Source organism: Euprymna scolopes, chromosome 35 (assembly GCF_053919585.1).
Source record: "Euprymna scolopes isolate OS-2025 chromosome 35, ASM5391958v1, whole genome shotgun sequence".
In the NCBI taxonomy this organism is placed as follows: domain Eukaryota; kingdom Metazoa; phylum Mollusca; class Cephalopoda; order Sepiida; family Sepiolidae; genus Euprymna; species Euprymna scolopes.
This window is the reverse complement of record NC_136516.1, coordinates 28,743,551-28,760,330: the sequence shown is the minus strand read 5'-3', so window position 1 is coordinate 28,760,330 and position 16,780 is coordinate 28,743,551. Positions and strand designations below refer to the sequence as shown.

Below are 16,780 nucleotides of genomic sequence, written 5' to 3'. Positions count from 1 at the left end.
TCCTAAAATCGGTTCATTCCCAAAATACTTCGCTCAAATAGGAACTTCTTAAAGAGACCCTCTAAAAGTCTGCAGACAACTAACAGTTCAATAAAGTGTTGGATAATTACCCCTCACTTGTGGAGGAGTGGTGGTGGGAGGGAATGTGATTCTGCTCTAAAAGATAAAAAAAACAGGAATTTAGCGCTTTTCTATAATGTGTCATTGATCTAAGGGAAATAACTCCACTTTACTAAGAGATTCGTTCCTTTTTTTTTCACATGAGAATTTAAATCAACACAACTTAGAAGAATTGTAAGTGTCACCCTCACTGGAGATTGAACCTTTAACCTTCAGAAGACTGTAACTTTACGATTGAATTTTATCAAGTATTTTATTCACTACGCCATAGGTCTTTGTGCAAGGCTTAATCCTCAGTGCAGGGGGGGGGTACCCAAAATACAGTGGCACATTATTTAGGACTTCTACCCAGTCATGGTTGATGGAACGAAAGCATCTATCCTTATGGATTAAATAAAATGTTCAAAATTCCGTGCAGATTCCCGAGTTTGACAAAATGCACTTGAAGAAGGTCGGAGATTACATCAACCAAAACGTTGTGAAAATAACACAGAAGATGAGAACAGTAGTCTAAAGAATCCAAATAATATGAATGATAACATAGTTCTTCATTCCGACCATTTTAAGATGAAATTATAAAACTAAGTCATACAATAGTTTATTGCAACATCAAGAAACTTCTCTTTCTGCAGAAACAAACACCCTCTTAAAATCCAAGTATTTTCTATAAAAAAATTAAAAACTGTGTCGGTTTGCATTAAATTTCAACTTCTGCGTATCAGTAGAGTCAGGGAAGCAGGAAACAGAGAGGGACTTCCAAAGTCTAGCAATATGGGAGAAGAAGCTATTAGAGTAGAAGGGTTTCCGTCATCTATGGACCTCTACAGTGAAGGAGTGGGATTTTGTTGCTAAACAAGTTTTTCAGAAGTAGGTAGGTCTAGGGGGAACAAGTGCAATGAGTTTATCAGAGCATATTCCATTAAAATACATTTAAAACAGGCACAGAGATGCAACAGTGAGGTGATGGGCCAGAGATTGGAGCTTAATTGACAGTGCTGAACCTGTTATATGGGAGACTTTTTTGGATGCTGTCTAAGAGGGAGGAGCACGAGCCCAGATGTGGCAACATTACTCCATGTGTGTGTGTGGGTCCAGAGAGAGGAATAGGGGAAGAACGAAAAATGGGAAGGGGGAAAAGTAAAGGATAAAAGTTATATTACTCTTTTGTTCCGGGTAATGCCGGGTAGGCCTGCTAGTTTCAGATAAAAAGTGAAATTTAATTAAACTTGGAAATACGCTTAAAAAAAAAAAAAATTAGCACGGATCAGTAAGTGTACTAGCACCCGGTATGGATATCATGGAGGCCACTTTATTAATACAAGTGAGCACATGGTAATTGCAGATATTAAGTATATTACTTAAATAAAGTTCTTCTGACTTCTACAGTAGAAAAAATAAATGCTCGTTTACATAATAAAAGAATCATTTTATGTAAACGAAATAAAAGAATCATTTTATGTAAACGAAATGTTGCATCCCTCTGCCTGTTCTACAAATATTTTAATGGAGAATGCTCTGATGAACTGCAAGCACTTGTGCCCCTATGACGTAAACACCCTTGACAAACCCGACAGGTAGCTAAATCTCACCCCCACACAGTAGAGATCCCTAAATGTAAAAGATCTTTCTACTCCAGTAGTTTCTTCCCCAGAACCGCTAGACTTTGGAATTCCATTCCAGGTCCCTGCTTCCCCAACTGTACTCACGTGCAGAAGTTCAAGTGCAACGTGAACCAAAATCTTGCTGCCCAAATCCCTACATAGTACCCCAGTAGATGTTACCCCTGATAGTAGCCCCCTACACCAAAGTGGCAATGTGCCTTGTTTGGGGTGAAAAAAAAAATTTTTTTAAAATGGATGTTTACGCTTGCAAATCATCGTCATCATCATCATCTTCGTTATTGGCATTGTCATCGCTTGGAGTAACGTTTTGTGGTGGTGGTGGTTCTTTCTTCTTTTTCTTTTTTTTTGTTTTTTTTTCTTCTCCGTGTTCATGGGTGAGGACCATTCCCAAAGGGAGAGTAATATTTTCCAGAGGAATGGCGTCGTGACTAATACAACTGGGACTTATCTCCTTGATTCTCACACTCTGAAAAGAAAAAAAAAAAAAGACGAGATTAGGGAAAGAACAGAAATTTTATTAACATTGTAAAATTTAGTACAGGGTAGAATGATAAAATTGTAGCCCCGAAAAAGACAACATGATTCCATTTCCGTTTGATAAAAACCAGTGATCTTTTTTTCTTTTTTTATTTTTGTAGAACCTCAACTAGTTGGCCAGTTGTGTACAAATCCCAAGAGTGGTAGAAGCCTTCTATCATGTCTGAAAGTTACACAATGCTCAACAAGTGAGATCAGAGATGCGCTACTGTACAACTCGTATTCTTTACCGATCCAAGTCATGACAACAGGATCATTAAATGCATCGCTGGATTGTCATGAATAACAGGGACATGCCCAGAATGATGAAAAAAAAGTTTCTGGCCACGGTTATGGTCTTTGGTGTGATTTCAAGTGAGGACCACATCATGCCACCTCACATCTTTGAAGTCGGTTTGAAAATCAACACCAAAGTGTACCTGGATATGCTGAAGAGTATGGTGATCGTCTGGTGCAATCAGCTGGCTGCTGGCAGACCCTGGGTGTAGCAGACTCAGTACCGGCCCAAAAGTCCAAAGAGGAGTGATTCTTCTCCCGACCACAACTCGCTGGACTACCTCGTTTGGTTATACATTGAGAACATTACCAACATGACCTCCCACAACATCAGAGCCAGCTTCATTGCCACTATCTGCCAAGTATTCACTTAGCTCTTGCTGGCACGCTCCCAGTTCCGGACCTGTATTGAGATACAGAATGTGGCTACATTGAATAGATGTCAGCTGTACTTCATAATCAAGTTACCTGAATTGATTTTTTGCAGTAAAAGTTCTAAAATAAAGCTGTTGTGTTGTTTTCTTTAGGGTGACACTTTTATCGTTCCACCCTGTATTAGAGTAAAAAATCTTTCAGCACCTAGGGACTTTTTCCCAGAAGAGGTGTTAACTATGCTGTAATTTTACCAACTATTTTGCTTTAATGTCAAATATGTTTCAGATAAATTTATTTTTTTTATATATTTTCTTCTTTTTAGATCCTTCATAATTTCACAATTATTGAGCCATAATACACACTCATTCATTTCAACCAGAAGCTCCAAACCTAATAGGAGAGTCTCTTCCTTCAAAAGAGTTGATTGTAATAGGAGGTCCTCCCAACCATTACCTCATCTCTGGGGCCATAGATGTATGTTCTTGCAAGCGCCTCATTTCGAGATACATGTCCGGCTAGCGCCAAAAACATTTTATATAAGAGGTGGGCTCCATCTATCATGCTAGAAAATTGCCAAAACCCGGAAGTATCTTATATATTTACAAAGTCACTATTCGCCCATGCATAGAGTATTTTTACCAAATCTGTGTTGGTGTATATACCACGAGTCTTTCCTTTTTAGGCATAGTCTGAAAAAGAGTCCCAGTCTGAAACAGGTCTTACACTATTGGCCAAGCTCCGACCCTCGTCCCATCATCACAATGTTGCATCTTTGTGTCTGTATTACAAGTATTTTAATAGAATGTGCTCTGATGAACTGAGAGCACTTGTTCCCCTTTGACGTACATATGCCCGATAAGCAGTAAAATCACACCCCTTCACTGTTGAGGTCGCTAGACGTCGGAAAGCCTTCTACTCTAATAATTTCTTCCCACAGACTGCTAGGCTTTGGAATTCCCTCCCAGTTTCTTGCTTCTCTGACATGCAGAAGTTTCAATGTAATGTGAACAGCCATCTTGTGCCTCAACTCCCCAAATAGTTCCCTATAGACATGATCCTAATGAATAATCCCTCACGTATAAGTGGCAATATGCCTTATTTGGGGTGAAACAGAGTAAAAAATAAATACAGCTCATTTATTCACTTCTTCTTCTTCTTCTTCTTCTTCTTCTTCTTCTTTATCTTCTTCTTCTTCTTCATCTTCTTCTTCTTCTTCTTCTTCTTCTTCATCTTCTTCATCTTCTTCTTCTTCATCTTCTTCTTCTTCTTCTTCTTCATCTTCTTCTTCTTCATCTTCTTCTTCTTCATCTTCTTCTTCTTCTTCTTCTTCTTCTTCGTCTTCTTCTTCTTCATCTTCTTCTTCTTCTTCTTCTTCTTCTTTTTCTTCTTCTTCTTCATCTTCTTTATCTTCTTCTTCTTCTTCTTCATCTTCTTTATCTTCTTCTTCTTCTTCATCTTCTTCTTCTTCTTCTTCATCTTCTTCATCTTCTTCTTCTTCATCTTCTTCTTCTTCTTCTTCTTCATCTTCTTCTTCTTCATCTTCTTCTTCTTCATCTTCTTCATCTTCTTCTTCTTCATCTTCTTCTTCTTCTTCTTCTTCTTCTTCTTCATCTTCTTCTTCTTCTTCATCTTCTTCTTCTTCATCTTCTTCTTCTTCTTCTTCTTCATCTTCTTCTTCTTCTTCTTCTTCTTCTTCTTCTTCTTCATCTTCTTCTTCTTCATCTTCTTCTTCTTCTTCTTCTTCTTCTTCATCTTCTTCTTCTTCATCTTCTTCATCTTCTTCATCTTCTTCTTCTTCTTCTTCTTCTTCTTCTTCTTCTTCTTCTTCTTCTTCTTCTTCTTCTTCTTGTCGTCGTCGTCGCCGTCGTCGTCCTTTTTCATACATTACTCTGTCAACTGTGTAGTATTTGTCAGTACACAGACGACATCATAAAGAAGAAAACAGGTACAATTTGCTTTCGGTTGCCAAAAAAAGGTTCGATTCAAGATTTTTTTCTATCTACTTTACTAGCACAAAATACATGCTAAAATATTCATTAGTTCTGGAATTGAATTACATTTAAAAAAAAAAAAAAATCAGAAATCAAGTTAAAACAAATAGTGGTAATGGTTTTGACCCAACGAGTCACGGGTACATCTAGTATTAATTACAAAATTATTTAACTTACCTTTCTGGTGCGTCTTCGCACACTAGATTGTACATCCTGAAACATAAAAAAAAAAATACCAACTTCACACATCATCGAATTTTTTTTTTTTTTTTTACATGGAAGTCACCACTTATCAAGGCCCGGAGGCCACTTGGGGATAAGAGTTATTGCCTGTACAGTAATCAATGGGATAGTATCGTAGTAGTAATCGTTAGCATTGGAGATTTAATAAAGTGTCTTACTTAAGGGGGGCGGTTTATCAGGAATTTGTTTATGTTGGACTTGAAGACATCCAGGTTGTAGTCAGGTGGGAAACAGGCAAACCGAAGAGAGTTCCACAGGCGTGCACTTCTAAGAAAGGAGCTTCATTCATGGAATCTACGTTTATATATATATATATATATATATATATATATATATATATATATAGTCATCCCCATACAGTACTGTTTCGCTGTTTCACAGCACATCAGTGCGGCTAGACAGGCAACTGCCTCAGTATATATATATATATATATATATATATATATATATATATATATATATATATATATGATACGTCTGGTTTTTGTGAACATCACTTATGTTACCAATTCTTCCCTGTATATTTACTTTTACTTTTTTCTTTACAAACAATCAATCAAGGGAGATAATCAATTAACACAGGAAATGAAAAGATATGCTGTAATAGTTGTAATAATGGCAGATCACAGCGATTTGAAAATTGCACAATTTCTTAAAATCGCCTGATACTTTGTTTTTAAAGTTCGCAAAGAGTTAGAAGATAGTGATGACCAAATTTCTGGAGCCCTTAGAGGCCACAAGTTGGGTGGGGGTGAGGGGTAATGTGATCATGAAAATAACGACTCGGCTAGAGATAAGTTAATGTGAGAAAGTATAAATAAAGGGTTAAATCAAACGGAGGGACATTTCATTGAATGAAATTATGAAATAAGAATGTTGCTTCTTTACAAATGTCGTTATATTTCATTACAAATGTGTTGTTTGTATATTTTTATTATTCTTAAAAATGTAATAAATGTTTTCAAACACCGGACGCACTCCCCCCCCCCCTCTCTCTCTCTCTCTCTCTCTCTCTCTCTCTCTCTCTCTATATATATATATATATATATATATATATATATATATATATATATATATATATCCAGAATGGGAGAGATTATATAATAATTTCCATAGCCTAACAATGGCGCAGCTTGCAAGAGCCATGACAGCCAACAAACCGGAAAGTACTTTCCGGTTTGTTGACTGCCATGGCTCTTGTGAGCTGCAACGTTGTTTGGCCGTGGAATATATATATATATATATATATATATATATATATATATATATATATATATATATATATATATATTTTTTTTTTTTTTTTTTTTAAAGCCAAAGACAGTGCGGGGAAACACTGGAATTATGAAAGTAAAAAAAGAAAATCAAATAGTCGCGTCCTTTTCCGCCATCTTGAATCCACTTTTGTCTTTTGAAAAATAGAGGTCCTTTTCTCTCGAAATTAATCAAAGTTCCATACCACCCACGGACTTTACATACACCGGACATACCAGCAACTTGGTTATAAATAATTATACATTAAGATGAGGAAAGATAGACGAATAAAGGCTAGACACTCCTCTACTCAAGCACACCCGTCTACATTTGTTTGTTTTTCTTTCTTTCATAATTCCGGTCTTTCCTCGCATTGTCTTTGGCTTTTAAAAAAAAATTTAAAAAAAAAAATTCTATATATTTCTTTACCAACAATGCTTCAAGCAAACAACTACCAACTCGTGTCGCGGGGTTCGAATCGTTCGACTGGTAGTAATCGTGACACCCTGCACTGAAGAATCCCGAAAGGATGAAACACTAGTGTCTGTAGGTATTTAATTATTATAGTAAAAAAATAATTATGACAGCCCCTTTAAGAAATACGTTTCTTATCGTTGAGCACTTTCTGTTGAATTAAAAGTCGGTCAATTTAGCTCTTATGCGTAGATCATCGTATAACGATTTGATCACTGTCTGTCTGACGTAATGAACATTTAAATTAAAATGTTTAAAATTCAACGCTATTTCACATGATTAATGGTAGCCGAATGGATACGGCCTCCGCTAATCGAGCCAGAGATGTCTCGTGTCGCGGGGTTCGAATCGTTCGACTGGTAGTAATCGTGACACCCTGCACTGAAGAATCCCGAAAGGATGAAACACTAGTGTCTGTAGGTATTTAATTATTATAGTAAAAAAATAATTATGACAGCCCCTTTAAGAAATACGTTTCTTATCGTTGAGCACTTTCTGTTGAATTAAAAGTCGGTCAATTTAGCTCTTATGCGTAGATCATCGTATAACGATTTGATCACTGTCTGTCTGACGTAATGAACATTTAAATTAAAATGTTTAAAATTCAACGCTATTTCACATGATTAATGGTAGCCGAATGGATACGGCCTCCGCTAATCGAGCCAGAGATGTCTCGTGTCGCGGGGTTCGAATCGTTCGACTGGTAGTAATCGTGACACCCTGCACTGAAGAATCCCGAAAGGATGAAACACTAGTGTCTGTAGGTATTTAATTATTATAGTAAAAAAATAATTATATATATATATATATATATATATATATATATATATATATATATATATATAGTCTGACTGACGTAAATAGACATTAAAAATTAAAATGTTTAAATTCAACGTTATTTCACATGATTAATGGTAGCCAAATTGATACGGTCTTCGTTAATCGAGCCAGAAATGTCTCGTGTTGCGGGGTTCAAATGCACTGAAGATTCCCGAAAGGATGAAACATCAGTGTCTGTAGGTATTTAATTATTATAGTAAAAAAATAATTATATATATATATATATATATATATATATATATATATATATATATATATATATAAAGTGAGAATGTGTGTGTGTGTGAAAATACTTCTCAACCTATGTACTCAACGAATTTTTAATCTACAGACTTAAATTTGGTATATAGGTTATTCAGACATGTGGAAAAACTTTTTTATATGGTTTCATTCGCTAGAAAGCGCTTTTAAGGGGTCAAAATTTAAATATTAATATGTGGGAGTCATTGGATTTTTCTGTTTGCTAACTGTTTCACGATTGCGTATGCGTGCATACGATTGCGTACGCATTACAGATTTCTTATGTTATATATAAGTCGGTTTGAAAACACTGTTTAATAAGTGCGTCACGCTAGCCAAATAGTTATCATATTGACTCATTGTCTTTAGGATCTAGTTTTCATCTCAGCTTGAGTATATTTTTTTACTTAAAAGAAGTGAACTGTTTAGAAATAACATAATACTCGCATGCATATGTCTTAGTTTCTGTATGAATTAAAATATAATATTTATGCATATTTTATAACCAAACAACACTAGGCAGCCTGTTAGTATATATATATATATATATATATATATATATATATATATATATATATATATATATATATATATATATATATATACTCGGGTTTTTTATTCAAAAGTAATGGACTAATGAATTCAACGAGGTTGTTAGATAGTGCTCAATAAAAAGAGCTGATAATACTTGTTTATTGTTATATAAACATGGTCACATCCTGCTGCTACAAATAGCCACTTGTTTCAATCAAACAACAGATATCATCAGGCAGCGACTTGACTATTCAAAAGTTCAATAAGATTATTCATTGAACTTTTGAATAGTCAAGTCGCTGCCTGATGATATCTGTTGTTTGATTGAAACAAGTGGCTATTTGTAGTAGCAGGATGTGACCATGTTTATATAACAATAAACAAGTATATATATATATATATATATATATATATATATATATATAAAGTGTGTGTGTGTGAAGACACTTCTCAATCTATATTCTCAACTAATTTATGATCTACAGACGTGAAATCTGGTATATAGGTATTCAGACATGTGGACAACCCTTTAATCGGTTTTCATCTGGAAGAAACGACTGCTAAGGGGTCAAAATTGAAAAATTGCTACTTAGGAGTCATCAGATTTTTATCTGTTTGTCAACTGTTTCACAAGGTTTGAAAACACTTTTTAAAGATCTTGGTAAGCTGGCCTAATGGTTATCGTATTTGACTCACTGTGTTTAGGTTTTGGTTTTGATCTCAGCTCGAGTATTTTTTTTTTTTTTCTAAATTTTAGATATTATTCATCTGGGGATATCAACTTTGTGATTCTTTGATTTTTTTGATTTTTTTTTATTTTTAGCAGGACATACAAACACACTTACATGATTTCTACTAGAAACTATCATCGAGTGTCTAAAGTCTCTCTGTACAGGGTTTTGTCAGGACAACCTGGGTTGAGAATACATTTCGCTACAAGTAAAACCCTTACTAAATTTAAAAAACCACATAGTATTCGCAGCAAAAATAAGACCTCCTCAATATGGCTAACCCACACTGCCTTTTACAAGGAATGATGCAGCTTTTCCAAGTGATGTTATCTTAAGGTGACAGCATAAACTTGTATACTACACCAGACCAAATGAATTTTTTTCCTGAAATCTAGTAAAACCAAGAATCACAAGAAAGATATGCAATTTAATATTTCAACTGGAGAGAAGGTAATAATGTTTTCAACTTCTTTATTAAATGTTTTGAGATGTAAAGATGTTAATGGAATATTTGAATGTCTATGGATCTCATATAGAGAGTAAATGTTAGATTTCACTGAAGTAAAATGAAGCGAAAACAGACAATCAATATCTATTTACCTTGAACTTGGGTTCTTCTGTTAGTTTCTGTTGAAGCTGAAAAAGAGATTTTTTTGTTATTTCTACAATTTTTGTGTTGATTTTGGATTTTTACATGATTACAAAATTTTGATTATATATATATATATATATATATATATATATATATATATTATTACCGTTTTTTCTGCCTAGTTACACATGTTTCGGTTACTAAATCGTATTAACGATCCAATAACTTCATCAGACTTTGCAGAAATTTCTGTAAAGTCTGATCCGGTAACCAAAACATGTGTAACTAAGCAGATTAAACGGTAATAAAAATATATATATATTTGCTCTGCAATATTATTGAGCACTCTCTTCAGATTTTTACTAATTACCATTTTTGCTATATATATATATATATATATATATATATATATATATATATATATATATATATATATATATATATTCAATCAGTTCAAATCTATTGATAACATGAACTAAAATAAATAATATTTTTCAAAAGTGCTCAATATGTGGGGGAGAGCTTTTATAAATAAAATCATATAAACATTAGGAAGTTCTTGATAATGTTCTTCCTAATGTTTATGTAATATTATATATATATATATACACACCCACTAGCAGGGAGACCCAACGTTGTCCAAGATCAAACAAGGATCAACCAATGTTCCACTATCCCATACTTTTGTCATCGAAATTCTTTACTCAAATCGATTGTCTACTCTAGTTGGGACCCCCCCACACACACACACACACAGTGCACAAGGAGGAAACTTCATATGCCTTCCCACAGTGATTCGTCCACAATATATTGTAGTCTACATTGCGTTGTAGAGAATCTACTGTTGATTTTATAAAATTATCTGTAAATTATTGCTTTGCTTAAAAGTTAAAATGTAAAATCAAGTATCATGGTTCAATTGTGCTCTAAACAGAAACATTCCTTTCGAACAAGCCCTTGTTTAGTAAAGAATTAACTGCTGATTTTATTCAATTATTTTTACATGATCATTTGAATTAAAGTTAAACGTACAAGAGTTAAGTATCATGCTTCAATTGTATTCTAAAAAGAAACATTCATGCTTAACGCAGTCCCGCTTTATAAAAGAATTTACAGTTGATTTTATCAGCTGAGCCTTTCTGCTTGTGCAATGGTAAAACTTATCAAATGCACTTGTGATATTAGGTTGTATAAAAGTGTGAAGAGAAGATAGAAGGTTTATCAAACAAAAGATACAAAGTGAACAGAATACTATCCTTTAAATAGTGCTTTGTCCATACACCATGGATGGGTAACAGTTTGCATGGCATAATTTACAAAAAAAATTTCTAGTAAAAACATTACCAGACAACACTGGGTAGGTACAGCCAGTTGTTCTTTTTATTATTAATGCTCTATTTTCAATACAAGTAAAAAATAAAACTTATAAATATATGTACATAGTTATATATGTTTCTCCAACTGTACCAACATACAGAAATTGAAATGTAATTTAAACATTCCCCACTTAAGATTCCCCCTTATAAATCTGACCCCTAATCATAGTAGCTCCTTATGTCTCGCTGGCAATGTCTTGTTTAAGTAAAAGCAATAAAAATATAAAAAAAAATTGTATATATCATAATCATGATCTTTCAAAACTGATTTTTTTTAATCTTTTCAGATGAAGTAAAATTTTGAATGTAATCCTTTACTTAATCCATGTCTTGTTCCATCAGCCATAACTGGGTAGAAATCTTGAGTAATTTGCAATTGTATTCTGAGTATTGTCTGCACTGAGGATAGAATCTTTAATCTCCAAAAAAGAGTGTCATTTACAACTGAATTTTAACTAGTACTTTGTCCATTACACCATGGATAGGTAACAGTTTGCATTATAATTCCATACGGATTCCCAAGTCCAGCAAGAGACCCCTAGAGAAAGTGAAAGGTTATGTAGGTGAAAATGTGAAAACACCACTCAAGATAGAAACAATAGTCTGAGTAATCCAAATAATACAAATGAACAGAATAATTTAATAATTGCATGCAATTGAGCTGGATAGTTCCGTGAGAGTTTATTAGTTTTCATTCTTTTTATAGAGAAAAAAATACAATTTCTTTCTCCTTGCTTCTAAACTTTGAAAAACTTGCTTTCTGAAACTTCTAAACAATGAAATTTTCAACTTATTAGTGTCAGGTTCTTTTTTTTAGGATCAGAAGGATAATTAACCATATTTCAGCAACATTTGTATTTTTCAGAGATATCTAGAGTTAGTCATAAAGATTGGCATGTATTTCAAATATTACACCTAAGTCTGATATATATTGGCAATAATGATGTCTCAGTTTTCAGTATAAAATGGGAAAGGCTACAATGGATTTCATCTATTATTCAACTGAAGATTTTCTGATAAGTAATCCTTATAAACGATCCCCCATTTTCATATATAATGTTAATAAGCAATATTGAACCTGGTCAGTATTAAATGGGTGACAGTTTGTTAATAATAATCACTTACAACTGAATTTTACTAGTACTTTATCCATTATGCCACAGACAATTGTAGTATGAATTTTTGTAGTCTTTAACCTAGTTCCCGATTTCGACCAAAAAATTCATGAGTTCAAGAAGATACGCCGAAAGAAAGTCGAAGCTTACATCGACTAAAATGTATTGAAAATAACACTAAAGATAAGAACAACAGTCGGAATAATCCAAATAATACAAAAAAGAAAATGGTAAACAGTTCTTCTCATAAGAAAAAAATACAAAAACGTCTTTATCCATTGACTTACTTCAATTTCTTCAAGGCGTCTTTGTTCCCTGAGTTTGTACATTTTCCATATCCGTTGTATTCGAATGGCCGATAGAGTCTTGCAAATCTTCAGGCATTTTCCAATATAAAGATATGATGAATGCTTGATAAACACCTGAAAGGTAAAAAAGAAACATAGCAATTAATATAGAAAGCCAGAATAGTTTTATTATTTGACTAGCGAGGGGGGGGGGCGATCGTTAAATACGCTTAAATATGATATTTTAATTTGATTATCTGGACAAATTAAAATATCATATTTAAGCATATTTTAAGCGCCCCCATCTTGTAGTCTAATATATAAAAGGCTACATGTCTGTCTGTTTGTCCCTGTATTTTCAAACTTAATCTTATCCCAAACTAAAAGTCGCAAAGCGGTGATAGGGGCCTCAAATGATTGGATTTTTTTATGGAGTGTTCTTTTATGGATCTTTAGCCGGCTAAAATAGTTTTTGAGGGGTCAAAAGGGGGGCAAAATTGAAAAAATTGTTAAACATTTTGTACATTTATCTTAGTTTATTTTTAATTTTTAATCAGTTCATATGTGTGTCATGTTGGTCCAGGGATAACGTTACCAGCTTTAAATGCTACAGGTTTGGTTTCGTTTCTAACTGATGGCACCCAAATATTTTTACTTTTGAATCCATAAAAATAATATATACGAAATCTGGACAAATTAAAATATCATATATTTTTAATTCTTTTTATTTAATTTTCACTCCAAACAAGGTACAGTGCCACTTTGATGTAGGGGGCTACTATCAGGGACATAAGTTGCAGGGATACCATATAAGGATTGAGCAGCAAGATGTATGTTCACATGAAACTTGAACTTCTGCATGTCAGTACAGTTGGGAAGGCAGGGACCTGGAAGGGAATTCCAAAGTCTAACAGTTCTGGAGAAGAAACTATTAGAATAGAAGACTTTCTTACATCTAGGGATCTCTACTGTGTAGGGGTGGGACTTTGCTGATTGTCGGGTTTTTCAGGGGTATTTACACCGAGAGGGATACAAGAGCTTGTAGTTCGTCAGAGCATCCACCATTAAAATACTTGTAATACAGGCAGAGGGATGCAAGATTTCGTCGATGGGACAGAGGTTGAAGCTAAGATGACAGTTCAGGACCTATCAGGTTGGCGACTCTCTTTTGAACCTTGCCCCGGAGTGAGAGACTAGTAGCAAATGCACCAGCCCAAATGTGACGACAATACTCCATACATGGTCGAATAGTGGCCTTGCAGAAGTACAGGATACTTTTACGCATAAGTAATTTTCTAGCATGGTAGAGAGAGCCCACCTTCTTCACAGCAGCCTTGGCAAATGCTCTCATTATATTTGTATTTAATTCTCTTTTAAGTTTCTAGCCATTTTGTTTTATTGCTGTTTCACCCCAAATAAGGCACAGTGCCACTTCGATGTAAGTGGCTACCATTTGGGATCAAATTTGCAGGAATACTGTGAAGGGAGTTGAGCAGTGAGATATCATCTCTGAACACATATACCATGCACTGAATTAGGCGGGTGAAGCCAAGACTGTCGCCCTCGATATATCAATGGCCTTTGACAAAGTCTGCCATGAACGGCTGCTAATGAAAATTAAATCATACGGTATAGAACCATTCATGTTGTCATTGATGGACGTTCATCCAAGAAGCATAACATTAATGTGGGAGTGCCTCAGGGGTCAATCCTTGGACCACTATTATTCTTGATATTCATCAATGACCTTCTTGATAATATTGTATTCGAGATGGGTATATTTGCTTATGATACAACGCTTTATAACATGCATGAACAAAGAACGGATGTACACAAATCAAAGACAATGGCTGAATCATTAGAAAATGACCTCCAGACCGTAGTGGAATGGGGCTGCAAATGGATGGTAACATTTAATGCTAGGAAGACTGAGCTGCTCTCCTTTAACAATTACAAGAAACTGCTTCAACCACCGATATCCATGACAAATAACTTCTTACCTGAGAATTCTTCATTTAAATTCTTCGACTTGACATTCACAGGAAATATGAACTGGAGCAAATATATTTAGTACATTGCAAAGGCTGCTGCAAGGAAGGTAGGCTCCCTCTATCGTGCTAGAAAACTACTCACACCTAAGTGTCCTGTGCCTCTACCACTAGCCTTTCCCTCTTGGGTAGAATCTAAAAAAGAGTTTCAAATCTAATAGGTCCTACTTTGTCAATTAAGCTCCAACCCCTGCCCCATCGCCACAATGATGCATCCCTGTGCCTGTTTTATAAGTATTTTAATGGACTGCGTTCTGATGAACTCGTTTCACTTGTTTCCCCTCGACGTACATATCCCCAACAAACCCACTTAACAATAAATCTCACTCCTTCACTCTTGATGTCCCTAAAAGTCAGAAAGTTTCCTACTCTAACTTCTTCTCTAGAATGACTAAACTTTGGAATACCCTTCCTGCTACCTGCTTCCCAAACTGTACCGATATGCAAAAGATCAAATGCAACGTAAATCAACATCTTAACCCTTCTTAGGCATGGTCCCAGTTAGTAGCCCTTATGTCCAAGTGGCAATATACCTTGTTTAGAATGAAGGTGAGTAAAAAAAAAATGAAAGAATCCGTCTATTTTGTGTTTGTTATATAGCGTGGAGTCATCAACAAATATACTCATCTCAAAGACGATTTTATCAAGGAGATCACTTATGAATATGAGGGATAATAAAGATCCAAGGATCGATCCCTATATCATGTTTTTATGTACGATTATCAAGGACAACCTGGATTTTTCTCCTATCTAAAAAGAATTTGATTATGTTAAGTAGTTGTCCAGTTTGATTTTTATGAGAAGACCATCGTGCCAAACCTTGTCAAAGGCTTTAGATGTATCTAGGGCTACTGTCCTAACTTCCCCTGCTTTATTCCTGTATGGGATATATATTCAGAGATTACAGCTACGATATCTGCAGTAGAATAGGCTTGCCTAAATCTATACTGTTGGTCAGAAAGAAATTTACTATCTAAGAGGTTATGGACTAATGCTTGATCAATTAGGAATTCAAAAATTGGGGTGAAAGAAGGAGAATGGTAATGAGGCGATAATTGAGTGGGTCAGTTCTTTTGCCAGAATTCTTGAAAACTTGTACAACTAAAGCAATTTACCAGCAGTCAGGAATAGAAGGCATTTGTTGAAGAGTTTTAAGAGAACCAGGGCAAACTCAGTGGAGCATTCTTTCAATAGTATAGCAGGGTTGATATCAGGTCTACATGCCTTCGAGGTGTCTACGTTTTTTATGACATCATGAACTTGAGAAGGGGTGATCTCCAAATCATTGAGTGTGGATTCTGTCCGCAAAGGAAAATTTGGGAGGAGACGATTTGTTGGGTATAAAGTGGAGTTAGAGGCAAATCGTTGGGCAAGCAGGTTTACTTTATCGGCTGTGATCGAAGCAGCTCCAAGATTGTTGGATAATAGGAGAATTGTTGATTGCCCCTTATTTATTAGATTATTATAAATTTTCCAAAAATCGTGAGTTCTTAATTTCTGCAACTCAGTGTGTTTCCGGTGACTTCAGAATGCCTTTTCTTTGCTGTGGCTATTTCATTCTTTCAATTATTTCTAGCTTCGAGATACTTTTTTCTACTGGGCATGTCGGTTAAATCTGCAGAATGCATGCTACTTTTTAGCAATGGAAGTTGCACAAGTAGAAGTGAGCCATTAGGGGAGAGTGGGGTTCAGTAAAGAACTCCCATGTATAAACATGGGCTTCAATTCCTGCTTTGAACCATTCAGTAGCCTCACTTGCACAATTGATTTAAAGAAATGTAAGGCATGTGTTGATGAACTTTTATTAACGTGAAAACATTATATATATATATATATATATATATATATATATATATATATATATATATATATATATATTGTGTACAGAAAGGTGTTAGATGAGACAAGTCATTGGTACCGTCGGTTTCAAGCCCGATAGCTAGGACCATTTAAGATATCCTTATCAAACTCTCTTCAGCCAATATTCGAGATTGAAGAGAGTTTGATAAGGATATCCTAAACGGTCCTAACTATCGGGCTTGAAACCGACGGTACCAATGACTTGTCTCATCTAACGACTTTCTGTACACAAAATATAAATACGCTCTTATATTTTGGATTTTCC

The 16,780-nt window shown here is 34.8% G+C and overlaps 1 protein-coding gene across 3 annotated transcripts in view; it reads right to left on the bottom strand.

The window, feature by feature from the left end:
- LOC145259769 (chitin synthase chs-2-like) overlaps positions 1 to 16,780 on the bottom strand; it is a 298,156-nt gene that overhangs the window by 90,218 nt on the left and 191,158 nt on the right. For all 3 annotated transcript variants that reach the window (XR_013864204.1, XM_080117512.1, XM_080117511.1), the window contains exons 18-21: positions 12,608 to 12,742; positions 9,838 to 9,873; positions 5,099 to 5,134; positions 1,985 to 2,208 (exon numbers count right to left, since the gene is read on the bottom strand). Coding sequence is in view for 2 of the 3 variants with exons in the window: in XM_080117512.1 (XP_079973638.1) it covers positions 1,985 to 2,208; positions 5,099 to 5,134; positions 9,838 to 9,873; positions 12,608 to 12,742 (431 nt within the window). In the remaining variant the exon portion in view is untranslated. The remainder of the gene's footprint in view (positions 1 to 1,984; positions 2,209 to 5,098; positions 5,135 to 9,837; positions 9,874 to 12,607; positions 12,743 to 16,780) is intronic.